General features: G+C 44.5%; 1 protein-coding gene across 4 annotated transcripts; it reads left to right on the forward strand.

Moving 5' to 3' along the window:
- Window positions 1-1,450: 1,450 nt before the first annotated feature.
- LOC113162078 (adhesion G protein-coupled receptor L1-like) lies at window positions 1,451-26,039 on the forward strand. 4 transcript variants are annotated; one of them, XM_026360067.1, is made up of 26 exons: window positions 1,451-2,257; window positions 9,594-9,713; window positions 10,882-11,095; window positions 11,607-11,716; window positions 12,587-12,601; window positions 13,831-14,038; window positions 14,643-14,907; window positions 14,994-15,333; window positions 15,415-15,708; window positions 16,422-16,525; window positions 16,643-16,828; window positions 16,938-16,976; window positions 17,058-17,238; window positions 17,346-17,468; window positions 17,650-17,864; window positions 18,010-18,183; window positions 18,717-18,929; window positions 19,320-19,540; window positions 19,626-19,692; window positions 19,812-19,900; window positions 20,897-21,065; window positions 21,156-21,305; window positions 21,394-21,490; window positions 21,582-21,692; window positions 22,171-22,191; window positions 22,532-26,039. In XM_026360067.1, exons 2-26 carry the CDS (start codon window positions 9,644-9,646, stop codon window positions 24,493-24,495), a joined length of 5,640 nt encoding a protein of 1,879 aa, XP_026215852.1. In that variant the 5' UTR covers window positions 1,451-2,257; window positions 9,594-9,643; the 3' UTR covers window positions 24,496-26,039. The 4 variants fall into 4 exon arrangements, with proteins under 4 accessions (XP_026215852.1, XP_026215851.1, XP_026215854.1 ...); XM_026360066.1 differs by lacking the exon at window positions 1,451-2,257 and adding an exon at window positions 6,103-6,237; XM_026360069.1 differs by lacking the exons at window positions 1,451-2,257; window positions 22,171-22,191 and adding an exon at window positions 6,103-6,237.
- Window positions 26,040-26,430: the final 391 nt, after the last annotated feature.

The following is a 26,430-nucleotide window of genomic DNA, read 5'->3' on the forward strand; positions in this document are numbered from 1 at the left end:
TGTCAGAAAACCCAGATGAAGGAATAAAAAAAGTCCAACTGATGGTGTTATTACTGGCTGTGCTTTTTCTATATCACTGTTAACAGATGTGGTCTCATTTCAAAGTGCGCATATGCCAGCAGCCAATAAAGAGGAATGTAAAACACTTTCTAAAGGAACAGTGAGTGCTGCTAACCAGCACTGACCTCAGCTTGGAATTGGCCGTCTTTTATGTCTTTGAATGCTGCCAAGCAAACAGTCAAGCCAACATTAGGTCTCAGCCAAGTCCTACCATTATGGCTTGTTTTATTTTTATTTCACCCATGAGATTATTCCAAACCATTTCTTCCACTTTCAGTGACACAGCTCTGTAATGAAGTTTTTTTTTTTTTTAAACGATAATTTGTCTGTGAAAACACGCCGTGCATCATCCGAAATCAATGAATTATACAGCTCCATTAAAACAGTTAGGTTAGTGACTGTTGTGCTTGGAGTGTTTATGAAGTCTGAACTTTACAGACTGCACAAGAAGCAATCAGAGCTTTTCAAAGGGATTCAAGAGAGATGATGAAGAAACGGGCTCTCCTACATAATCAGTGATTTCCTTTGACTCATCTTCTTTTGCACTGAACACTGTTTAGCCTCTACACTCATCCTTGTACATGTAAACTGCAATGATGATGTTTTTTTCTGGCAGGATCTTCATTTGCGTCAGCTCCTGACTAGAGGAAGATGGAAGGCTTTCTTCCTTCTTCTATCCTCTGAATGACCTGAGCCTTCACTGCAGTGTGGGCTGCCACTATGCTCTGAAAGTGCAAATACACAGAGCAATGAAGTGCTTCTCGGCATTGTGGGAACAAGGACAGTCATGTCAGGAGCTAATGGGGCTAAATGCATCTGCAGAGGGGAATGATGCAACCACGGTGTCATCAGGTGTCATCAAGGTGTGACTGGATGATGGGTAGGTTTGATGAGAAGCAGTGACATGATGATTTATGTCAGAGCCACACTGACAAACACCTCTCTTCAATAAACTCTTCCTGAGCTTGTTGGAAACATGGCAGATGCATGTGCTTGCTGGATGTGCGCCGCGCAGCAAGCTACACACCCAACACAATAGCTCCCCTTCTTCTAGTCGCAGGAGAAACGCTCATGTTAGACCTGAACCAGAGTTGGTCAGCGCGGCAGGAAGACAGGGCGGCCTAAATAAACACGGACCGCTGCTCAGTCCACATCCCTTCGCTTCTGCCTACACAGCAGCTTATTGTTGCTCACTCAGACAAACCTTGATAATATAGTCGAAGCCCCCTCCCGTCTCTGCACGCGTACACATAGACACACACACACACACACACACACACACACATAGACACACACACACACGCTTTGCGCGCTCTCGAGTGCAGAACGCGCAACAAGCGGACCAGCGGACGGAGAGAGAGCGCCACAAGAAGAAGAAGAGAGAAGGACGGATGCAAGGCGAGGCCAGGACCGAAAACCGTCTCTCTCCCGATTGTCCAGCTGTTGATTATTCTTCTTATTATCACTATTACTTTATATCTCAGTCTTATTTTATAACCCGCCTTGCTTTAAAAAAAAGAAAAAAGCCAGATTTTTTTTTTTTTTGCCACATTCGTCCTGATGTGCTGCTGCGTCTCATCACGATTCTTCAAGGATGTGCTGTTATCACATCGACGTTATTTTCCATTAGATGCAAGGATGTAATTGAACGATGTCGGAACCACATGATCAACAATGACATTTGCGCTTGATGAGCTGAACAAATCGACGAAGGCAGACAGAGCAGCGCGGGTTTGGGCTTTCATTTGCGCCTAATTATTGTTTTTTGCGTGCGATTGTGAATTGTCCTCCTCTCATCCATCGGAGCTATAAGGCCTGTAGCCCGCATCATCTCTGGGCATGAAACCCGTGGGAATTATGATACCAACGTGACGCACAGTCACAGAGCACAGCGGGGAAGACATCGAGCCTCGACAGGACGGAGGGAGGGTGTGAGGTCCAGCAGAGCCCTGCACAATACAGCGATCACAGGAGGACGCCCAGTTGTTGTTGGACATTTCGCGCCAATGACTGCCATATAGTTCAGCAGGTATCGCCCAACGCAATTTCCCTATTGAATATTTGATTGGTACATGCATCGGGAAGAGCGGAGCGGGAGAAAGGGAGGAGAGTACACTGGGTGAGGGCGCGGAGAGACGGGATGCGGGAGACGCAGTGAGCGAGGAGGAGGAGGAGGAGGGAAACCGGGGGATTGACGGTAAGATATGGATATAGGCTATGAGGATGCACCCCGCCCCTCTCTCTCTCTCTCTCTCTCTCTCTCTCTCTCTCTCTCTCTGTATCACTTTCTCAATCCCTCATCACGCGCACAGGCGCACATACATGATCAATGCGTGTGAAGACGGCAGAGGTGTCCTGCTCCCTGGCTGCTGCTGCTGCTGCTGCTGCTGCCAAGTGCCATTTGATCACTGAGGGACAGGGATCTGCTGTGCTGCTGTGCTGGGCCTCACGCTGCTGGCTGCCATTAAAGCTGGGTCAGTAGTGGAGCAGTGTGAGGCTCGAGTGCTGTGAAATATTCATGGCAGGGAGAAAGTGGCATAATCAAGGTGTCCCACACCGGCCCACCGCAGGGGTCCGTCTGTTGGTGCTGAATTATGTTCATTATCACACGCCTTCATTGCAGTGTCTGTGGTGTGCTGCAGTGTAAAGTGGCGTAAACACACACACACACACACACACACATATACACACACACACATAGGCTTTAAATGCAGGGTTTGGTTTGAATGTTTGCTGCTTTGGTTTGCTGATTCACCACAGATGGGAACATGAGGAGAAAAGAGACGAGGAGGAGAAGAAGAAGAAGAAGAAGAAGAAGAAGAAGAAGAGACTAAGTGAGAGTCCATTATCAATATTTCAGAGAGGGGAAGAGAGGACTGGGTCAGTGGAGGAGGCCAAGCAGGGAGGCAGGAGTGACTGTGAGGAAGAGAGACAGAGAGATGCAGAGGAGAAATGGGATGAGGGAGAGAGGAGGAAAGGAGGAGAAAGCTGTCAGGCGTGCTGCTCTCCTGTCAGGGTGAAAGTCTGATTTATTTGTAACCGAGCGTGTGACGCTATTGTTTGTGGAGTATTATGTAATGTATGTGTCATATTATCAAACACAGGGTTATGTACATGAGATGGAAATGAAGATTGATTCGAACTGATTCATATCGAAATATTTCTGAACGCATTTTAACACAGTGACTCACCTCCCTGCTGTGTGTGTATGTGTGACCACACTGTGCGCGTTAGAAGGAAAAGAGAAAACAAAGGTAACGAGGTTTGTAGGGATCATTTACATCAACCACTGAGGAGAAAAAGACAAAGTGATTTGCTTAAACCACTCAGACGCGCACATGCACGCACCCACACCCACACACACACACACACACAATTTGGATGGATTTTGTGTCATTTGACTTGTAAAACGCACTATATTCTTCTCTTTTCTGTTCGGACCACCTCGGACAGGTTCCTTTCGTGTCTCTTTGCATCAGTCACACGCACTGAGTCAGTCGGCTGGCTTGTGCTGCGAGCGTTTAAGCAAGGCTGCGCCGAGCTGGGAGCAGATAGAGCAGTGTAATCCCAATATCACGATATGAGGCTAGACATCAGCTGGGATTTTGTTCCGAGATGTGCTTAATAATTACCTTCAGTATCAATTCATCTGCCAGCTATTGTCATGATTAACCGAGTAATGAATGAAACTGTGATGTATATGCTCGTCACCATGGGAGCTTCAGATCACCTCATATATTACCATATACAGTATGTGTGTGTGTGCATATGATTAGATATAGTTGCTATATTTGATTATGCTTATTGACTGTAGGACTGATTTTTTTTTCAAGCTTGAGGCTGAGTCATGTAATTATAAAATGCCACCAATTCAACACATGATTGAAATATTATATTAGTTATTATAGTTTATATTTTTGGACCACAGTATGTGTGTAAGGTAGTTGAGTGTTGATAACACAGCTTTACACATTTTGTTCCATAATTAATTCAAAATTGAATTATGGTTGATTTAATTAGGATTGGTGAAAACACATTTATACACCAAAATATAAATGAATTAAAATTATAAAGCTGTAAATAAGTGATTGAGTTTCACCTCCTTTAAAGTTACTCACTAGTAAGCATTAGTTGGATAGTTGGCACAACTAGTTAAATGTAGATGACCTGAGTGCAGTAAATCTGTATAAGTACACCTTCATCTGAAAGGTCCAGTTACTGGTGACTCTGTATCCTGGCTAGAAACCACACCATGGAGACAAAAGAAGATTTACCTTAAGGCTAATCAAACACAGCTAGCATTAGGTTAATGAATACAGATGTGCCTAACATCATCATGTCAGCTAAGCGCACACAACATTTAAATATAACTGTGTTCCATATTCTCTTCTTTTGATATAGGCTAACCTCTTCCCCCGTGCACTGAGCAGATATGTACTGTATGCATGGGTATGGTATGGTATGTGACCAGTCATGTACAGTACAGAAAACCAAGCTGCTGCCAACCCATCTAATTCAGTGTCAAAGTAAGAAAGCATCACTGGAATTAGAAACTGTAATATTACTGAAATTCAAATGGTAGTTACTTAAAAAAAGTTGACAAAGATATCACTCCAGTGTGTTACTAGTGATGAGTTACTGGCAGCACTAGTAATAACTAAAACAGTCTCACTCACAGTGATTTCCTAACACACCAATATGCATTGGTACGATATGCATGAGAAAGCTTTCATCTTACAATATAGCAAACTTATTTCCTGAGGACACTTTTTGTGCACCGTATGGCCCAGATCTACTGTCCAGATTTAGCTTGTTCTGCCTTCTTGCAAACTAAAGTGGCTGGATGCGCTTGGCTCTGCTGTCACACCTCAGCTAATGACTGTCAAGAGTTTTTGTTGCCGTGACATTTGGTTACACCTCGGGATCGCAGTCCTGTTCTGTGTGAAGTTGAGTTTCTCCGGGTGACATGTTGAAACAGCTCATATCATAGTAGCGGGTCATGCTGACACACAATTCATATTTAGTAGAAAGGAGCAGGACACACAGTACAACACACAGCAGGCTGGTACCATCTCAGTGTTTGTTCAGAAGATGTGTTGCATTAGCTCAGGAATTCATCTAATGCACAACACATGGCTGAACTTAAAATGAATGTTTGCACCTTAATGAGCATTAATGTTGGTAAGATGAAGGTTTTCCATGTTATACTTAAAATGTAAGATGCCGTATTTATGGACCATTAATGAATTAGCCCCCTCAATCTAGCTGGTATCTGTCAGTAAACTCTCACGTCGACGATGAAAGGCCCACATGCCCATTGTTAAATAATAACTCTCCTTCACAACACAGCACCATACTGCTCACACACTGTAGGTGTGTCATGTATTAAACAACAGAAATTCCTGATGAATATTTAACCCGAGACAGTTCCTGTGCCTCCACATCTTAAAATTTACATTTTCCGGGAAGCATTTATTTGACCTTTAATGCAGCGAGTCCCTGCTGTTTTATTATGAAAATGAAGAACAGTGTGCTGTGAGGGTTAATCACAGTAGCACAGTGTGCTATTTTAAAAGGATGAATCATAGTTTTCTTTCAAATCTGTTTTCCGGTAATACAATACTGATCGCATGTGTATAGCACATAGTACATATGTTGCTCTTGTATCAGGTTGTAGGCTTTCGGGGGATATAGAAATGAGATTCAACAGTGCATTGTGCAGCTGTTCAATCCTTTTTGCAGATGTTCAGCATCATTAGACTTAGAGAAAAAATGTAAGCATAAATTAGTTTTATCTATATGGGTTTAAGGATGCATTGATTTAGTTCATTATATTATTAGTAAGTTTGGAATTAGTGTTGTATGCTGCAGGTACATGAAAATCTTTATATCAAACACTGAAAACAGAAGAAAACAGCTTTTGCCCAGTTCATGTTTTATTTGAGTTCAGTGTCTGACCTGTAAATAGCCTCCAAATCAAACATCTTCTTATCAGTCACAGTCACAGTAAGGAGGGATCATTTCACAGCCAGCGTGTAGAGGAGGCACAATCACAGTGACAAATAACTCTTTAAGCTCACTTGTTGGTGCATGAATGCTGTTCTAGGGTTCGTCATCTTAGGAGCTTTTCTCTGCTGCATGTGTAAGATCAGCCATCGCTCTTCATCTTCTGAACAGGTAAAAAACAAAACAGTGATGAATGAGCAAACACGCTCTCAACAAGCTGGATATTCTCAGACGCCGAGAAAGTGCTTACTGGGCTCTAAGAAACACTGTGTGTGCTGAGGACAGGGTTTACACTCTTGATAAATATGTGAGGAAACTTATCAATGTTTAATCAACCCTCCTGCAGTTTGTAGGAGAGACTCGAGTCTTTAGGTGAAAGTAGATTCTATACCTTCTTACACAAAATATTCTCACAAATGATCTGTCTGCCACATTGAATGTGGATACACACATGTAAAAAAAAGACGAGGAGGGTTTTTCTCCTCTTTCTCCTTCTATAGAAATAAACTATTACACATATTTGTACAGATACTTGTGTGTATTTATTTTGTATATAATACTCATTTGTGTATTGATGCTTATACACTTATAAATCCTAATGCTCTCAGGAGTATCCAGCGTGCAGTGCTGGTCCTAATGCTCTGAACTTGGCCCAGAACTTTGCCTGTGTTTTCCGCCTGCAACAAGCAAATGATTGACAGAGGCCGACACCTTCGTTCCCCAGAGCCACGCATTGACCAGACAAACATACAGGCTCTAAAACCCTGTAAGTGGCTTTGACTGCAGCATGTGGACTTTAGCCATGTGGGAAATGTAGCGGTCAATGGTCTGAAACGGGGCTCTCAGTCAAAGAGGGAACTGTAGTGTGTTTTAAAATCCTGCCTTAATCCTGAAATACTATCATTAGCGGCAAGACATTTCTTGTCACTAATGTTGTTATTAAAAAGTTATATCAGCCAATAAAGCTTTTGCTGTGCTGTCAGAAGTCTAATCTCTCTGTCTCATCTCTTGATTGCGCTCTCTCGTTCCATCACCCATCACACACACACACACACACACACACACACACACACACACACACACACACACACACACACACACACACACACACCCTCACTCATTTATTCTTTCATTAGGAACCTAAGACTACAAGGCTGTTTTGTCACTTTGTGCTTCTTAGTTGTCTACCCTCAAGCACTGGTAGCTCTCTGACCAAAAGGAAGAGAAGATGGCATCTCTCTGTTTTCCCCCTCTTTGTTGCGTTCACGACCACCTCTAACAGTGAAATGATTTCACATCAGTTCGAATGATGTGGTCACATGGTCTGTTTCCATTCTATTTTAGTGATCAATTCTGGTATGTCAATTATTGTCCTATTAAAAAGAATGATCTACAAAATGTCAGAAAATTGTGACAGTACCATTACACTTTATTAACAGGTGGACGCTTTGTCCAGTGAGTGGTTCAAAATAGAAATAGAACAAAGCCAGAGCCAAAAATATTTGCCAGTGTAGCATCACTAATTAATTGGCCCCATGAATCTCAAGTCATTGAGATCATCAACACTCACATCGTGTGAAGTCAACTTTAATTTAGCTGTTGTCAGGTTCTGGTTTGGGGCTCTATGTATAAAATGATGCACTAGACATCTAAAATATTCACATTTGATTGACTGGTGGAGCAATAAAAACAAAGATGCATCTGTTGGAAGGTTTTATATCACAGACATCAGCTTCAATAAATAGCTGGAACAAACATTCAGAGGCAAAGCTAATATAAAATAGTGAAACTATTGTTAGAGGGGTCAAACCTGATGAGTCGTTGATTTATTTTTTGAGTCACTATTAAGACTGTTCGAATTATTCATAGAATGATAACATACTGTAAATGCACATTCTCTGTTTATACTGTATGTGCGCCTGGTTGGGTGTATGCATATACATTAATGCCTTTGCATTGTGTGCAGTTTATTTCACTCCAGGCTCACTACTCTCGCTGTAGAGACTGCTATTCCTCCATGTAGGCCGGCCGGTGGCCTGGGGCTAGATTTCGGTTGCAGGCAGGCACCATGGTGCTGCGAACAGGAGGACTGGGTGTGTGGCTTTGTCAAGGCCCATCAATGTCCTTGCTCTACTTACTCTGCATCAACACTTTAGGGTGTGTGTGAGTGAGAGAGAGAGACAGAGAGAGAGAGAGAGAGAGACGGAGACAGAGAACAGTGGGGGTTGTAAGCAAAAGAACATGCTGCCATAAGGGTTTTGGGTGAGATGAGACATACTGTGCATGTGTATGTGTGTACGTGTTAAAAACACAGAAAGGTTCTACATTCAGTCGAGTCTTTTCTGTGTGTGTGTGTGTGTGTGTGTGTGTGTGTGTGTATCACGGTGGTCCTGGGGCCTTTACAGTCTTGTTGGTTCAGTGGATTTGAAGAAGCAAAAGGTCTTGCTTCCTTTTCTTTTATATACGTGTATGAGATTGAGTCAGTGTGTGTGTGTGTGTGTATGTGTGTGTGTGTGTGTGTGTGTGAGTGTGTGTGTGAGTGCTGAGCCCTGTACTGTACGAGCATAAGTGTTTGAATGCATGCTGGACATTAGTTGAGTGAGTGACCTAAATCTGTCTGCCGTCATTACCTAACAAGAAGACGGACAGAAAAAGCAAGTCACAAACACACACGTGCACGCGTACATCTGTACGTATGCGCACACACACACACTCTGGAGGCCATCATTGCTAGGTGCACACTGCCGCAGCAGATTGGAATACTAAGCACGAAAAAAAAACGTACTGCTGTGCATGTTTGCATCCTCCATCCTCCCTTCTGTTCGGGGCCAAGAGTTCATTCTATATTGAAGAGTCATATTACTGTTGTTGTCTTGTAGGCCGTCTGCCTGTGTCCCGTATGCTCCCTCGTAAAAACTCCACAGTACAGCATCGCCCTCTGATCACCTGCGCCTTCAGCTGGCTGTTACCTCATTACCCCTGTTGTGGAAGAGATCGGCTCCACAACATAATTTATTTAGGATTACTGAAAAGTGGCCTAAGCTGAGCCCAGCCCTCTGTCTGTCTGTGTGTGTGTGTGTGTGTGTGTGTGTGTGAGGATAGAAAGATTAAGACTCTTTTATGGGTCAGTGGCCACCGTTGCTTCTGGCTAATTACGGACCTAAAACACGTACTCACGCGTGCGTTTTCACTTTCACACGCGCAGACGCACACACCCAACATGCCTCCTCTCTCTGTTTCTCACTCAGACTGCACTGTGCTATCGCCATGGTAACAGCAGATCGAGGGACTTTTCGCTGCACCGATTGCTCAATTGTTATCTTTATTTCTCTCTCGTCGCTCAATCTGTCCCTCTCTTTTTCTGTCCTCCTCCCACCTTGCTGTTGTTTCACACATGCTCTCTTTCATTGTCAGTGTGTGGTAATGGCCACCACACACACACACACACACACACACACACACTGCACACAGAGGAGAGGGTGCAGGTCTTCAGTCTCAATCTCACACTTCCACTGCTTCCTTTCCAGGCTCTCCTAACGTGGCTGGTGGTGTGACGTGCTAACTCTTCCTACCCAGCATGGCTGTGCCACTGTGGTTCCTGGGGGTGTGTTTACTCATTCTGGCTCATGTCGCCCCCTCCAACCAAGGTAAGCGTCACAGCGCTGACGTATTGAGGTATCATGATGAGGTGTTGACCCTGACACAGCAATCAGCAGGATGAATCAGAAAAATTGAAAGGGAGGCAATCGATGATGCCAGTGATCCACGCTGTAGATTTGCTTGACTCATATATAATGTGTTGATTTGCAAATGAGCGAAGACGTGTTGGGAAGTGGAGCTCAGCTCGCTACCTGTAGAGAAAGCAATGTTTAGGAAATTCTGTGACCCAGATAAACAAGTGATTGGCAAAAAAATTGAGGTGTTGAGCTTGCCAGCGGGTGCATTTCAGAAGCTGCCAGTAGCTTCTTGTTAATAAACCATCAGTCATTCAGCACCACGGACAGTTACAGAACACCAGCAGCATACTGATCACGCCGACGTGTTCGGTTTAAACGTGGGTTTAATTCTATTAGAGCAAACACCTTTTCATGTGTACACGACTCTTTAGCAGATGTGAACAGCTGGATTAAGATAATGATAGTGTCCTTTTCTCCAATAACCCCATACTGTACATGGATTAATGTGTCATAGTGAAATCCAACCATCAAAGGGTAGAAAATAATATCTTACACCTGTCAGATTGTGTTTACCGAGCTTTATCCTCCTCACTGACTTAAAACACACGGTATTGTGATATACCCACTCATCGCATCAAGCGTAGGTGTCCCAGTGGAGGTACGGTGTGATTTATGTCAACTATCACAGTCTGTTTGCTGGGAATCCTTCCAGTGAAAGCTTTCCCACATGTGTAAAGATTAAATTAAAGCACACATTAGGTGCCCACAGTGCCAAAAATGCATTTAGTGCACGTTGGCTGTATAATGCTTACAACAAAAGCAGGAGATCTTTAGCAGAAAACAAGGTGTTTACATTTGTTAAATGTAGTGTGTGGATTACCAGTACCTCTTCATGATATCGCATGGAGCTCATGTCTGAGCTTTGTAGTTTTATAATATCACCTCTGGTTCTGGAGAAAGTCTGAGAAAATTACCTTCATTAACTTTAATGCTGAAGTGCTTTTAACATCACATTTAATTCATCTGCACACTCCAGTAATTCAGTGTTAACTGTATCTATCCTCTCTTATTTCTACTTCCACCTTTCACCATCTGCGTCTCTTCATCCCTGTGTCTACCTCCCACCACTCACATGCAGCTATGTCCCGGGCCGCCATGCCATTCGGCCTGCTGCGGCGAGAGCTGGCGTGTGAGGGTTACCCCATTGAACTGCGCTGCCCAGGAAGTGATGTGGTTATGGTGGAAACGGCCAACTATGGACGCACTGACGACAAGATCTGTGATGCAGACCCGTTCCAGATGGAGAACACGCAATGTTACCTGCCTGACGCATTAAAGATTATGGCCCAGAGGTGTGTATGTGCTGGGTTACACATCTTGCTGATGCTGTTTTTTTTTATGTAAGAGTTAGATTATACAGCAAAGACACACATTAGTCTGCTACTGAGTGTGTTTTGGAAACAACCAATCAATGAACTGTCTACGGTTTTGTACCCATACACAATGTGAGCTGTCATGAAACATACATGTGGGTTCATGTCAGAGGAAACATTATACAAAGCCAGGGCTTGTGTTGTGAGGCATGTGTACGTGCAAGTGCAGTCATCTCTCCAGCTGAGTCTGAGTGCCTGGCTGCGCCATTAGCTGTGTACTCAGCAGTGTTTTCCTAGAAGAACTGATCAATATTCACAGAGAGGGAGAGGAGACAAATGGAGTGTCCTTTGCTTCCCCTTTCTTGTCTGTTAATCACTCTCCCTTCTGTCTTTCTTTACGCATCCCATCATTCCTTTCACTGACCCATCCATCCATCCATCCATCCATCCATCCATCCATCCATCCATCCATCCATCTGCTGTTCTTCAGATGTAACAACAGGACTCAGTGTGTGGTGGTCGCAGGGGTCGACGTCTTCCCAGACCCCTGTCCTGGTACATACAAGTATCTGGAGATCCAGTATGAGTGTGTCCCTTACAGTGAGTATGCATATGTCTTAACACTTACGAGCACACACATACCGACACACACGTCCACGACTGCACACCAATATGTACGCATGTGCGCACAAAACACAGAAATTTAACTTGTTTTTGTCGAGCTACACTTTAGGTTTAAGGCGTTTTTCTGTTTTAAGAACCTTTGATGTCAACTTTTTTCCTGAGAGATTGATGAATAGAAAAGCTTTTTTTTTCTCAGGGAGTGTGTGCGTGTGTGACACACAAAAAGAAAGTTGGACGGAGAAAGTGCAGATAGAGAAATGTAGGAAATTTCCGCATTGTACAGTATGTCTACTGTGTGTGTGTGTGTGTGTGTGTGTGTGTGTGTGTGTGTGTGTGTGAGAGAGAGAGAGAGTGTGTGTGTGTGTGAGAGAGAGAGAGAGAGAGAGAGCATGTGAGAATGTGTGTGTGTGTGTGTGTGTGTGTGTGTGCACTTGCGCGTGCATGCGTGTGTGTTTTCTTTTTCAGATTCACACCACAGGAGTTGCTCTCTTTTCTCCACAGGAGCCTGATTGAGGGAAGGAGAGATCAGGGGAGGTGGAGGGAGGGAAGAGGGGAGGGCTGGGTGTTAGGGGAGAAGAGGAGGGATGGGGAATATCCTGGGTCTTTTTGTGCTTCTTCTTTCTTTTACGTGAACTATAATGTTTGTGGTGAGAATGAGTTCCAAGGTCTTTATCTGTGCATCTTCTTTCTTTCTTTCTTTCTTTCTTCCTTTCTTTCTTCCTTCCTTCCTTTCTTTCTGTCTTTCATTTCTTTCTTCCTTGCTTTCTTGCTTCTCTTTACTTCCCTTCTTTCACCCTCTGACTTCTATTTCTTTCTCTCCCTCTTTTTTTTCCTATGCTTGAGTAGAAGTGGACCAAAAAGGTAAAGACAATACATTGTAGCATCTTGATCTCTCCTTACCCCTGACCCCCCTTTTCTCTCACCTCCTCTATCTCTCTTCCTCCTACCCTAGGACGTTGTTTCGTAGTCATGCTGGATGTTTCCCCCTTTTTTTATTTTCCTTCTGAGTTCTCCTCCCTTCCCCCCATTTTATCCATCTCTCTTGTATGGAAACCTGTCCTGTTATCCAGTTTTATCCAGGTTCCGCACCTAGTCTCTCTCGTTCTTTTCACTCTTTCTTTCCCTCTCCAGCTTATTCCTCTCTTGCTCCTGGTCAGTCTCTCTGTCTCTTATTTCTCTCCCTCCTTCTCTCTGTACACACAAACATGACCATTATCTTCTTTTTACTGCTCTTATCACAGACAAACACTCTCCTTTCTTTCTTTCTTTCTTTCTTTCTTTCTTTCTTTCTTTCTTTCTTTCTTTCTTTCTTTCTTTCTTTCTTCCATCATTCCTTCTTATCCAGTTATCCTCCTCATGCTTATTTTCCCTTTTCTTCCCTTATAGGAAGAGCCCCTTATTTATCTTCATAGGAAAAATAAGACCAAATGTGTGTGATTGTATCTCCGTCTGGGTGTGTGCTTACCAAGCACTGCTTATGTGTGTGAGTGTGTGTGCATGCCTATTTGCATGCCAGTGTGAGACTGTACAGTATACATATGTGTCCATACAGTTATTGACATGTGGGTGGACCAATCGTTGTGCTCGACGTAAACTAACCTGCCCTCTCATTCACTTCAAGGCAAAATTTAGCCCCGCCTTCAGCGTCCCTGATTCTACCTCACACTCTTTTTCACTCTTTTTGCACTAACCCACAGACACACACACAGAACACATATATAGCACATGAATACACTCACACACCTTTCATTGCAGTGTCCCTGTTGCATTACTCACCACACACACGCTAATGGTGTGTGATTTTTACCTTGTATGTCTCTTTTGTTGCTTGCCTCTCGAGATCAGCGCGGGTGTTTTAAATCCCTCTCTCCTTTTCTCCTCATTCTTTTTTCTTAACCTCTCTGCATCAACTGCTTCTGATTCAACCCATTTTTCATGTATTGATCCATTTTCTCCACACACCTGCATTAACTACCTCCTTCACTACCTTTCCACCCCTTTCTCACTTCCCTCCCTGCTCTTCTGCTCCTGCCATCTTTCCCTTCTGTCTCTCATCCTGCTGTCTACCCCTCTTAACTCCCACAATCCAGTTTTCGTATGTCCGGGCTCACTGCTCAGCATCCAGCCAGCCTCCTCGCTCCTGGAGGCGGAGCATCAGTCTGGAGCGTGGTGTAAGGACCCGCTGCAGGCTGGTGACAGGCTCTACGTCATGCCGTGGACACCATATAGGACAGAGGTGCTGTATGAGTACGCCTCATGGGATGACTACCGACAGAACAGAGTCACCACCACCTACAAGTAAGTAACATGAACTGGCATTGATTGATTTGAGTATTTGGTTCTTTACAAAAACAAAAGAAAGAAAAACAAATCTATGAATTAAAGTGTAGTGAAATAACTTTTAATATGCAGCCCTTGGCCTGTACTATTCAGTCTAACCAGCTGAAAAAACACTGTACTATGAGGTATTAAAGTGCCAGATATGCAGGTTTCAAATACTTTGTATATCTTTATAACATTATATTTGATGCAATTTATGACTTTATGATTTATCCGGTGTTTGCCATTTCATTTGTTAACTTATTACACACGTTAGCTGTTGTGGTAGAGAGTCTCTGTTCATGTAACAATGTTAAATAATTAACACACAAAACTCAGCTAGTCTGCTTCATCAGGACTATGTGGATGTTGTTGATCAAATCATGACCAAACCATCTACTAACCAAAGAAATAAGAAACAACATGGCACAGCCAGTAGTTGATAGACACCACTGCTCATAATTTAACATTAACATTAACACATTAACTCTCTTCAACTCTCGTTTGGTAATTAATCATATGAATTAATGCTAACACCACTAAATAAAGTACAATAAATATTTCCTTTTGTTCTCTGTGCTAGGTTGCCAAGTCGTGTAGATGGTACAGGCTTTGTGGTGTATGACGGAGCTGTATTTTACAACAAGGAGCGAACGCGAAACCTGGTCAAGTACGACCTGCGGACACGCATAAAGAGCGGTGAAGCCGTGGTCGTCAATGCCAATTATCATGATACCTCACCTTACCGTTGGGGAGGGAAGTCAGACATCGATCTGGCAGTGGACGAGAATGGCCTTTGGGTGATCTACTCTACAGAAGCCAATAATGGACGCATCGTGGTCAGCCAGGTAGGAGGAATGAAAACACATCGATGATTGAAAAGAGGACAGGGGGAAAGGTTTCCTCACCTTCTCATTTCTTTCCTGTGCTCCAGGTGAACCCCTACACCCTGCGCTTTGAGGGAACATGGGCCACTGGCTTCGACAAACGCGGGGCGAGCAATGCCTTCATGGCCTGCGGCGTGCTCTATGCCGTTCGCTCTGTCTTCCAGGATGATGAAGGGCAGGCAGAGGGCCGGGTCGGCAGTGATATGGTGGTTTACGCTTACGACACCAGCCGCGGACAAGAGCTGCCTGTTCAGATACCTTTCCCTAACCCTTACCAGTACATCTCCTCCATAGACTACAACCCCAGGGACAACCAGCTGTATGTTTGGAACAACTACTATGTGCTGAGATACCCTCTACAGTTCACACCGCCGCCGCCCACCAAAGGTTTGTGGAGCGTGTAGTGTATTTGTGTATTTGAACATATGTGATAAATTCACAGAATAAACAGTAGTCTCTGTCCTTCAGGTCCACTCTCCTCTTTGATGACGACTGTCCGCTCCTACACTGCTACAGTCGCACTGACCCCCGTGCGGCCGTCAGCCTCTCACCCAATTGGCGTCATCAATCGAGGGCCCTTTGACCAACGGCCTATCACAGCAATGGTCCCTCTGACCCCACGCCCTCCTCTGCGTGTCCCCTTGGCTCCTGGGGGTCCCGGTCAGGTGGGCGGATGTGAGGGCCGGGTGGCACGAGGGGTGCAATGGCCCCCCACTCTGAAGGGAGAGACAGTGGAGAGGCCTTGCCCTAAAGGGTCACTCGGTAGGTGTGGTGCCTCTGTGTGTTTTAGTGTGTGTGTGTTTGTGTGAGGGAGTTTTGCATGTGTGTGCCTGTATCTAGTTTCCCTTTGAAATATAGTTGGGTGCCCTCTCTTTTAACTTTTCTTCAGATGAGAGAACAGAAGGTTATAGTGTACAGAGAAGCTGGGTTCATCAACTCTTCCTCTCGCTGCGCAGCTGTCGTCCTAAGCCTTGGACTCCGTCTGTGGGGAAGCCGTTAGGCAGATTGTGTAGACAAGCCTGTGGTGCATTTTGCTTTATCTTAATCATACTGAATGGTTTGGACATGGTTTTAGCACTGAGGTGGTAATTATACAGAAGAATTATCACATGTTAAATCAAGTTTACTGACTGAAACTGCAAACTGATATGGGTGTTGTTTTATTCTTACATCTAATCCGCGTTTGCATAACAGACAGTCTAGTCCTGTTTTTCATTACAGATCATTTTACTCATGCATGCAGCAAGGCATGTGCCTCAATCAACAGACACTTAGACCTGTCTGTTGCTCAAATTACTTTCAGCCTCTGTTCACTCAAATTAAATAGTACTTTGACTGTGTTTAGTTTTTATTTTCATAAACGTGATTTCTAGCAGCAACATGTGGGAAACAGTGACAAACCATATCAGGTCCTGCAAAACACGAGCCGTCCTTTCTCTTTCTGACTGCCTGTGTCGCCCCATCTGTCTCTGCAGGTATAGCCTCCTATCAATGCATGTCGTCTCCAGTGGGCTGGAGCTCCGAAGGGCCTGACCTTTCCAACTGCACCTCACCCTGGGTCAGCCAAATTGCACAGAAGGTTAGTCACACACAAATACACACACACGCTGTGCAAATGCCCCAAAGCAAGTCAGCAAGCAGGGCTCTCTTAAATGTTAAAATATTTGACATTATGAACACCCCCGCCTCACTCCAGATTAAGAGCGGAGAGAACGCAGCCAACATCGCTGGGGAGTTAGTCAACTTGACCCGGGGCCGGATCTATGCCGGTGATGTCAGCATGTCTGTCAGGCTCATTGAACAGCTATTGGACATCCTGGACTCCCAGCTTCAGGCCTTGAGACCAGCCAATAAAGAGTCTGCAGCACGCAATTACAACAAGGTTAATTGTTACTGTTGTCAGAGCTGATGTGTACTTGACCTTTCCTGGAAATGAAAATGGAAAATGTCATTTATGATGATGACTCTCTGGATGGTTTTCTTCTTTTCAGCTGCAGAAGAGGGAACGCACATGCAGAGCGTATGTTCAGGTAAGATAGATAGATAGATAGATAGATAGATAGATAGATAGATAGATAGATAACTCCTTCTTTTCTCTTCTTCTTTGTCAGGCGGTCGTTCAGACAGTTGATAACCTGTTGCGTCCTGAGGCTCTGGTGTCCTGGGATGATATGAGCAGCGTTGACCGGTCGCGCTCAGCGTCCCTGCTGTTAGATGCAGTAGAGAAAGGAGCATTTCTATTGGCGAACAACCTCTATGAAGGCCGTTTCAGTGACAGAGCACCAAACGTTGGTAAGTGGTTCATCAATATTTCTATTATATTGTCTCCATATAGTTGACTCTGTGTATTTTAGAAATGACTGGCTCATCCCAACTTTTGTCCATGTCTGTTTGCACAGATCTGGAGGTGTATGTACTAAATACTGAGGCAGACATCCAGGACCTGACGTTCCCTCACTCCTACGACAGTGACAGCATCTTACAGATATCAGCACTGGCTCTGCAACAGTACAGCAACAATGGTCTGTGGAAGAAAATGAAATAGATCAACTTTTTGTACATGTCAAATCTCCAACACAGTATATAGTTAATAAACCATAAACATAATCAAATATGAAAATACTGCCTAAATATTTAGTCACTTTCCTCTTGAATGTAGAAAGTGTTTCTCTTCACTATGTGTCTCTGTGGTTTCCTCTGCAGGCCAGGTGAAGCTAGTCCTCTCTCTCTATAAGAATTTGGGCTCCTTCTTGACCACCCAGAACTCAACTCTGAGGCTGGGGCTGGGTCTGGGCCAGGGCTCAGAGGTCAGCCAGAACCTGGTGGTCAACTCTCACGTCATCTCTGCCTCCGTGCACAGAGGATCCAACAGAGTGTACCTCTCAGAGCCAGTGATCTTCACTCTCAGACACCTGCAGGTCTGGAAATTTGTTTTACTTTTACTTACTTTTAATTTATACAAAGATGCTGATTCCTCGCATTCTGCTTAATCTGGTCACTGGATATGTGATAAAGGCTCTAATTTGTGTGTTTGTCTGTGTCTATTTTTCTTTTTTGCCACAGCTGAAGAACCACTTTGGCCCCAACTGCTCTTTCTGGAACGCATCAGGGGTTTCTGGGAGCGGCAGGTGGTCCACACAGGGCTGCCGCCTGCTGCACACCAACAACACACACACTACCTGCGCCTGCAACCACCTGTCCAGCTATGCTGTCCTCATGACCTCCCAGAAACACGTGGTGCGTGACGCAAACTACAAAAACATGGTCACCAGTGTTTCAGTGATCTTCACAGCAGACAGAAGCAGATTTAAGGCTTCAGTGTTTCACACTATGTTAGTGGTACAGTTTTCTGATCACATGGCCAAACTGTGTCCACTAAGGTCCATCGTCACTAAATCCTTTCTGACTCCACCCTTGTCCACCGATTTGCTGTGGCACAGTGGGACTTCACAGCCAAACTGCTGCTTTAAAATTAAGTGCAGGGGGGGTGATAATTGTGGGCTGAAGCTGTGAGGGAGAGTGATGAATGCTGCAGGATATTTTGTCCTGCCATGAAATAAAATTGTGTGAAAGTGTTTCTCTGTACGACGTTCCATTTGTGAGCTGTGATTTTATTCATTTGAGCAGAAGTTATGTAACATACATGGACACATACCAAAGGGAAAGGCTCACAGGCAAAATACATTCACGTAATTCTCAGCATGTTCCTTCATTCATACATTTAGTCCTTTGATGGGTAAAACGTCTTCTTGTCGTTTTGTCTCTATCAGCCTGGGGGAGGTGTAGAAGAGCTTCGGGTCTATGTGGTTTTCTGGGTTGGCATCTCTGTAGCTCTGGCGTGTTTGGCCACCTGCCTTACCACCCTGTGCTGCCAGGGGGCACCCTGGCACACGGACCACAGCACCATCCATCTCAACCTCTGGGCCAACCTGCTCATCACTGACCTGCTCTTTCTTGTCGGTGCCAACAAGACTAAGTACACTGTGAGTGCTCAGATACTGGTCTAACACAGTGAATCATGTACAATGTTGTATTTTACTGTTTAGGCAGATTTTATTCTTTGTTAATAACTTCCCACCATTTCAAAGTAATGTAAGGTTAAGTACCATCATCATAAATCAAATCTAAATCATCAATGCAGAATCAACTGGAGTATGATACAGAAATACAGGATAAAGCAATAATTGTTGCAATAAAAATAATTAAGTTAATGATAATGATTCAGGCAAATCAGTCTGCAATTATCCAAGTCCCTTGAGTCTGTGTGATCGCAGCAGAAACTAAGGACCTGCAGCAGTGTTTCTCCACACACCGCGGTGGAGCAGGCTTTTATTTGCTGATTTTATTTATTCTATCTTTATCCTCATTTCCAGGTTGTGTGCTCCATCATTGCTGGCCTGCTGCACTTCTCACTGCTCTCAGTGTTTTGCTGGTTGTGTTTGGAGGGGGTGGAGCTGTACCTGCTGCAAAGGGAGGTATTTGAGGGACGTAACTCCAGGAGGAAGTATTTCTACCTGTGTGGCTACTCTATTCCGGGGCTGGTGGTAGCCGTGTCTGCAGCCATTGATTTCCGTGGCTATGGTGCAAAATCTACGTAAGTGGACTAACGTGTGTGTCTGTTTTTGCATGGGGACAGCTTTACTATGACTGACTTGTTGTGTTTGTGTGTGTGTGTACAGATGCTGGCTACGCACAGACAATTACTTCATCTGGAGTTTCCTCGGACCTGTTGCTGTCATCATAACGGTGAGTCCACGCTCCCAGATGTCATATTTCAGTTCATATTCTCCTTTTTTAATTATCGTCATCATTTGAGCATTATCCATGAATCAACTGTGCTCGATATTTTTCACTTTTGCTCTCAGTTGAACCTGGTTGTTCTGGTGATGACCTTACATAAGATGCACAGCACTGCTGCTTTGAAGCCAGACTCCAGTCGCCATGACAACTTGAGGTTAGTAAAGTGGCTCATGCTGCGTCTGTTGTGGGTGATTATGTCGAGAGCTCATTGTGTTTCTGTAACTTGGGCTCCATTTGCACACCCAGTCATTTGAAAGAGATGGTGAACATTTTATACGTTTAAAAACCAGAAAGGGACTTAAAACAAACACGACCATATCCTACTATCCTGTTAAACACAATACCTGGTTTTAATAAGTATTAATATCACATATTTTTATAATAAACCATAGTTCATATACAGTGCACTGTAGTGTTTATAATTTAATTTAAGACATAAATTAAAAAGAAACAAACAAACGAAAAAAGAAAACTATGAAAGTTCATGTTTCTTGAACAAGAGTATTTTATTTTGTTGAAGAAGCTACTCTGTGTAGCTTAGTTTGGGCTTGGGAGCTGAAGTAAATGACATATAAAACTGTCTTTTTGGTAAAGCTACAGCATTTGATTAATTAAGCAGCATTTTAAAAAGTTTCTCGAGCAGTCACAGCTTTTTGAATAAAACACTGCAAAGTTCACAGCAGCACACAGACTGTGCTTCCTTTTGAGTAAGAAAAGGTCAAACCTTAGCACTGCCATATAAATGAAACGTTGAGGAAAAAATAACTGTGCACAACGGACAAAAGTAGAGCAATGGTGTGCACGAAACTAATGTCCATCAAGTTTAAAAAAAGAGTCTGCACACCCACACTCTGACAGAATCATATTTTATCCTCTTCAGCTTCTATTTTAAACACGGCTCGCTGTTAGGGGGCAGATTCAGATAGATTGAGTGTGCAAACTTTGAAATTACACACAACCTAGCTTTCTTTCTGTCCGTGGTTCAGCTGCCTCATGAATTAGAAGCTTCAGTCTTTATTTCATTTTAAGCACAAGGGAGCTGATGGATATAATTAAGAGAGCTCTCTCAGGTAAACGAACTCTCGTTGAACTCGTCAGAATGAAAATAAAATGTAATTTATCGTGTGTCCTTATTCTCTTGTGTCTTCAGAGCGTGGACAGTGGGCTCCCTGACGCTGCTGTTTCTGCAGTGCATCACCTGGTCCTCAGGCCTGATGTTCCTGTCTGCTCCAACGTTCCTCCTGGCTTGCCTTTTCTCCTCCCTCAACATTGTCCAGGGCCTCCTTATAACCATATTGCACTGCAGCCTTGCCAGGAAGGTCAGTAGGTGTCACCAGCTACTGTATTTGCTGTGTCTGCCAACATTCAGAACCAAACTAATATGGTGCATGTTTGCATATTGTGTGTAGGGTCAGAAGGACTATGGTCGATGCCTGCGTCTATCGCAGTGCTGTGCAACTTCCTCCTCCAGCTCTCCAGACTCTGTGAAGGGTTCTGCACTGCGGTCAAACAGTCGTTACACCAGCAGCCAGAGTCGGAGAGCGACGGCTAACAGACAGGTATGCTACATTGCACTATGCAGTGCCTCTCTCAATGTTCTGTTCTTCGTCTCTCTCTGAGAGATTGTGTGGAATATTTCCGTTTCAGAGCCGCATCAGGAGGATGTGGAATGACACCGTTCGCAGACAGACGGAGTCGTCTTTTATTGCAGCAGATGTGAACAACACTCCCACCCTAAACCGAGGTGAAGATCATTTTGATTTGTCTTGTAAATCTCAGTGTGCGGTTGAAGAATATGCAGTTTATTTTCTCCCTCTCTGCCTCTCCATCCTCAGCTGCTTTGGGGAACCATTTCCTTACTAATCCAGTGTTACAGACTCATGCTGGAGCTTCACCTTACGACACGATCCTGGCTCAGGGCTACAATCAACCCTTCACATCCACAGGTACATTTCATTACATCGTTTTGTGATTCTTCCTCTGTATGTGTGTCTATTCTTCTCTACACAAGCGACTGTCCTTCTTTATCTTGAACTCTTCGACTGACCATGTGCATTTACAGTTTCTTCCTCTTATTGGCACAGTGAAAAATGTCTGTTAGGCTACTCACTTTATGACTATTAAACAAAATACATCTTTCAAGAATCAGGTACAGAGGTTTTAAAGGTGTTGCACACATACATTACATACAGTATATGTCTATATGAAAAACTCATATAAGCTAATAATATTAGGTGGCAGATTAATGGATCTCCTAATCAGTAGTAGTATGAATAGCTGGAATTAGAAGTTGAAAGTTGTTTTGTTTTTATGCCAGTGTGTCGTTCTGATTTTGGTTTTTGAGTTTCAATTGTTGTTGTTTGTCTTTTAAATGTTTTTTGACACTTTCCTTTTCTGTCTCTCTGTCTCTACGTGGACCAGTAGGAACCTTCAGAAACAAGCAGAGTATGAGCTCTTCCTTATTGTGCTCACTTGAGTCATTGAGCGCCACTTCCTCCTCAGACACTATGGTTCAGTTGATAGATTATGTGTAAAATAATTACACTACTCAGTCTCATAGACCATAAAGGCACAATTTACATCTCATCCATGTGGCTACATGCCAAACATTTTGTCAGAGAACATTACAAATATCGAAATCTTCCTGGTAAAGCCACACCTTCAGTAGGTTCAGGAACACACTCATTCATTCATAGATTCATTCATCCATCTCTTCATGAAAATCTTTTGTGGTATTCCTCTTTCTCCCTTTCTGTAACTGGCATCCTCCTGCTTCTCTTAACAGAGGGTGGTGTGTCCCAGAGCCAGGAGTCTTGTGGGTTGGACAGTGTTTGTCTCAATGGAGGCTACACACCCAGCACCTTCACTCTGCATGGTCTGGGGACCACACCCGGATCCCGAGCTGGCGTGGTGGGCAGCACTGACCTTCTGAGGGAGGGAGGAGTAGGGATAGGAGGGGATGACATCTCTCCAGCCCTGCTCACCCCCCACAGTGCCACAGATCTGAGCAGCGGTGCTGGAATGCGACGTAACCTGTCTGACGCGGCAGCGCTGGAGAAAATGATCATCTCGGAGCTCGTGCAGAACAACCTGAGGCCCTCGGCCCCCATGCCCGTTCCTCCTGAGCGGTACGGAAGCCTAGCAAGGCCACATCACCATGACAGGGCCGCTCTTGCTCACACTGCCACCTTAACACGGCATGCACAACCAACCCAAGAGGGCTGGGCTGCCAAAGTTCAGCCAAACACACGTCATAACGCACAAGAGGGTTGGGTCCATACAAGGCACCACACACAGGACACTGAAACCTGTGGACAAGACCACGCCACAACACCACGTTTACAAGATGGCTGGTCGCACTCACGTGTTGTTGGAGATTCTGAATCTCGTGATCTGCACAAAGATGGGGACAGATCACAGCTGCAAGGTACTCTGGGCCGCCGCGGGCTGCAAGACAGGCAGCAACCACGCCCTCCTGATGTTCAGGCTCGGCCCTACTCCACCCTCAGTCGCACTCCGGGTACTCTGTCCCGCCACCGCAGCACAGTGGAGTCAAGTCAAGTGACAGACAGAGACAGAGAGAGAGACCGGGATCGTTACAGGGACAGACCCCTTCCACCTCCTCCTCCCCCTCCTCCCCAGGAGTCTGAGCCCCTGTACAAGGCTCTGGAGGAGCCGCTGCTGATGAAGCAGAGGGAGGCAGTTGTAGAAGCATGGAAAGGCAGCCAGGACAGAGAGAAGGATGAGACATTTCTCTTAAAAAGAGATGGAATAATGGAAGATTGGAGGGGAGGAGCAAGGGATGAGCCTTTTACCTCTCAGAAGCGAGATGGAGAGATGGATGAATGGAGAAGTGACGTGGAAAGAGGGAGGGAGGAACCTCATCCACTGGAGAAGAGAGATGGAAGGATAGATGTGTGGCGAGCAGGTATGGACACAGAGCAGGAAGAGACTTTTATAACTCAGAAGAAGGATTTCGGGATTGATGGATGGAGAGGTGGGATGGAGAGAGAGAAGGAAGAATCTCTGTTCTTAAAAGACAGAGAAGGATGGAGAGGAGGGATGGAACGAGATAATGAGAAACAGAAGGATAGATCACTTGATGTGTGGAGAGGAGGAATGGATATAGACAGGGAGGAATCGTTCCTGTTCGAGAGCAAAGATGGAGGTTTAGATGGGAGGAAAAGAGGTAAAGACAGAGGGTCTCTCCGTTATCATGGTGAGCGAGAGGATTCGGAGGGCTTTGCTCTGCCTCTGACCCCTGATCTTGACCTCGACCCCGACACCTCGCCAATTTATGCCCGAGATTCAAACCCCTCCCCGCTCTACCCTGGAGACAGACGCTCACCGCCACTCAGCATCTTTCCCCGAAGCTCTCCCCCTACAAATATCTTCGCTCCACGAGACTCCAACTCACCGCCCAACAATCTTTACACCCGCCACTCTCCGCAGGTGTACAGTCGAGGCAACTCCCCTCCTCGCTTCTACACCCGCACCTCCCCTCCATCCCTCTCATACCCTGACAGCAGCCCCGAAGGTCCGGAAGAGGTCAGCCCCACTGGCCAGCCCCAGCGGCCTGGCTTGGAACTGCCCTACAGCCTGGGGCGACCCCCGCTAGGCCCTCGGCCCAACCACCTGCAGACCTTCTACCAACCACCACCACTGGCATCCAACGGAGAGGCAGTGTACACAGCAGAGCCCACCTCTGAGGGAGACGACGGACAGATGCAGCGCGTGACGAGCCTGTGACTAGGGCGGTGGTGATCGGGGCATAGAAACCAGGGAGGAGGAGGAAGATGGCGATAAAAACAACAGATAAACATGGTCAAACTAATGGAAATGATGATGATGATGGTCATTGTGATGCTAAAGAGGATAATGATGAGGAAAGAAGAAGGTTAAGATGACGACAGTGATGGCTCCTCCCTGCTTCTATCTCCCGATCACCACGAGACTCCCCCCTTTCCATGTTTTATTACTTTTCTATGACTGTGATCCATTTATAAAACTTCCTCCCCCTCCTACATTCCCTCTTCCGTCTTTCCTGAAACCCTGCTGTGTCTTCCCGTCTCATCGGTGCTTATCCCTATTAGCCCATCGTCTAAATTTCTATTGGTTCGTCGGTTGGGTGTTGCCCCTCCCTGTAGCAAGCAAACAGTGTGTCAAAGAAGCACTCGTGTGTTGCCAAAAAATCCTTTCAAAGAACATGTGCATGACTTTATAGTGGCTTTACAAGGCTACATACTGTAGGAGGAAAGTGCTGAATTGTATGTGAGAGTATGTTCGAGTGAGTGTGTAGCTTTATGAGCATGCGAGTGTGTACGGTTGTGTGTGTGCGAGAGAGAGAGAGAGTGTGTGTGTGTGTGTGTGTGTATATACATCATTCTTGTATAATTAATGTATCACAGTGAAGCATTTTATCAATATCAACTGGGGGGCCTCTTACACACATCCCCTCCTACTGATTTTGAACTCTTGACCAATCCCATTTCACATGAAGACCAAAACCTCCGCCGACCCCTTCCCCTCCACCTGCCACTAACTGTTGGTGATGGGACTCGTTGCCATGGAGTTTGTGATAGCGACAGAACTCTTGACTCTTGACAGAGATCATATAAAACCTCAGAACTTTTCTGCAACCGCCTGAGACCCTTGTACATATCGACCTCAAGTGTTCTGATTGTCTTGTATTGCTATTGAAGTTCAAGTAAACATGTGAAATAAATGTTTCGGCCTTTCTGTTTGAGCGACTGTACAGAGAGATGGAAGCACTAGGAAAGGATGCGGATTCTGACGAAGGATATAATTGTGAGCAAAACTTAATCAATCAACAGCCGGAACAATTAAAAGACAGTGGAGGATTATAACTACGCACATTAACTGTTGTACTTGTACTTTGAGTATTATTCCAGTACCTGTCTTTCTTTATACTTCTCCATCATTTCTGACATTTCTGGGGCAAATATTGTACATTTGCCTTACAGCTACAGTTACAAACTGCTTTCCATCTAAAAGTATACATTCAAAATAAAAGATAAGTTTATAATGAATTCATATATAATGATTATATATGAAGTCATGTTACTGATTAAATGGCCAAACAGTATGTAAGGTGGTTACATTTATATCAGTACATCTTTAACCTCTGTTGATGGAAAAAAAGGGTCATTCATTTTCGCTGAAGAGGGTCTATAAAGAGTTTCAGCCTCGGTGATAATAGCTGACAATAAAATTGATCTCTAAGGAAAGGAGAAAAAGTCACACATTTATTGAATTATTAAAGTTATGGTTAATAAATCATTTGGAGCTGAACTGTAGTTGTGTGAACTTTTGTACATCACAAAAACTATACATAGAATTTTTTTATTCAGAGGTAATAAACATGACTAGTTGTGAGCATTTGTAGTGACCTACAGAGAACGATCACTGGACCGTGTAGTTTCTCTCAGCTTCATGGAGGAGTTTAGTGTCTTTCAGTTCATGTTTTGGTTTTGCTGATTTTTGTGTTTAATGTGTACTTTTTGTCTCACCATGTTAACTGACCTCATTGTCCACCACCACCTGGATTTCACCAAGCGAATAGGTAAGAGCCTTCCACTGGATAATTACTGCAGTGATGAATATGTTTCTGCTGCCAATACAAGCTGATTATCTGAATATACTGAATGACCAGGTTTTTCCATC

The sequence above is a fragment of the Anabas testudineus genome, chromosome 1 (genome assembly GCF_900324465.2).
Source record: "Anabas testudineus chromosome 1, fAnaTes1.2, whole genome shotgun sequence".
NCBI lineage: Eukaryota > Metazoa > Chordata > Actinopteri > Anabantiformes > Anabantidae > Anabas > Anabas testudineus.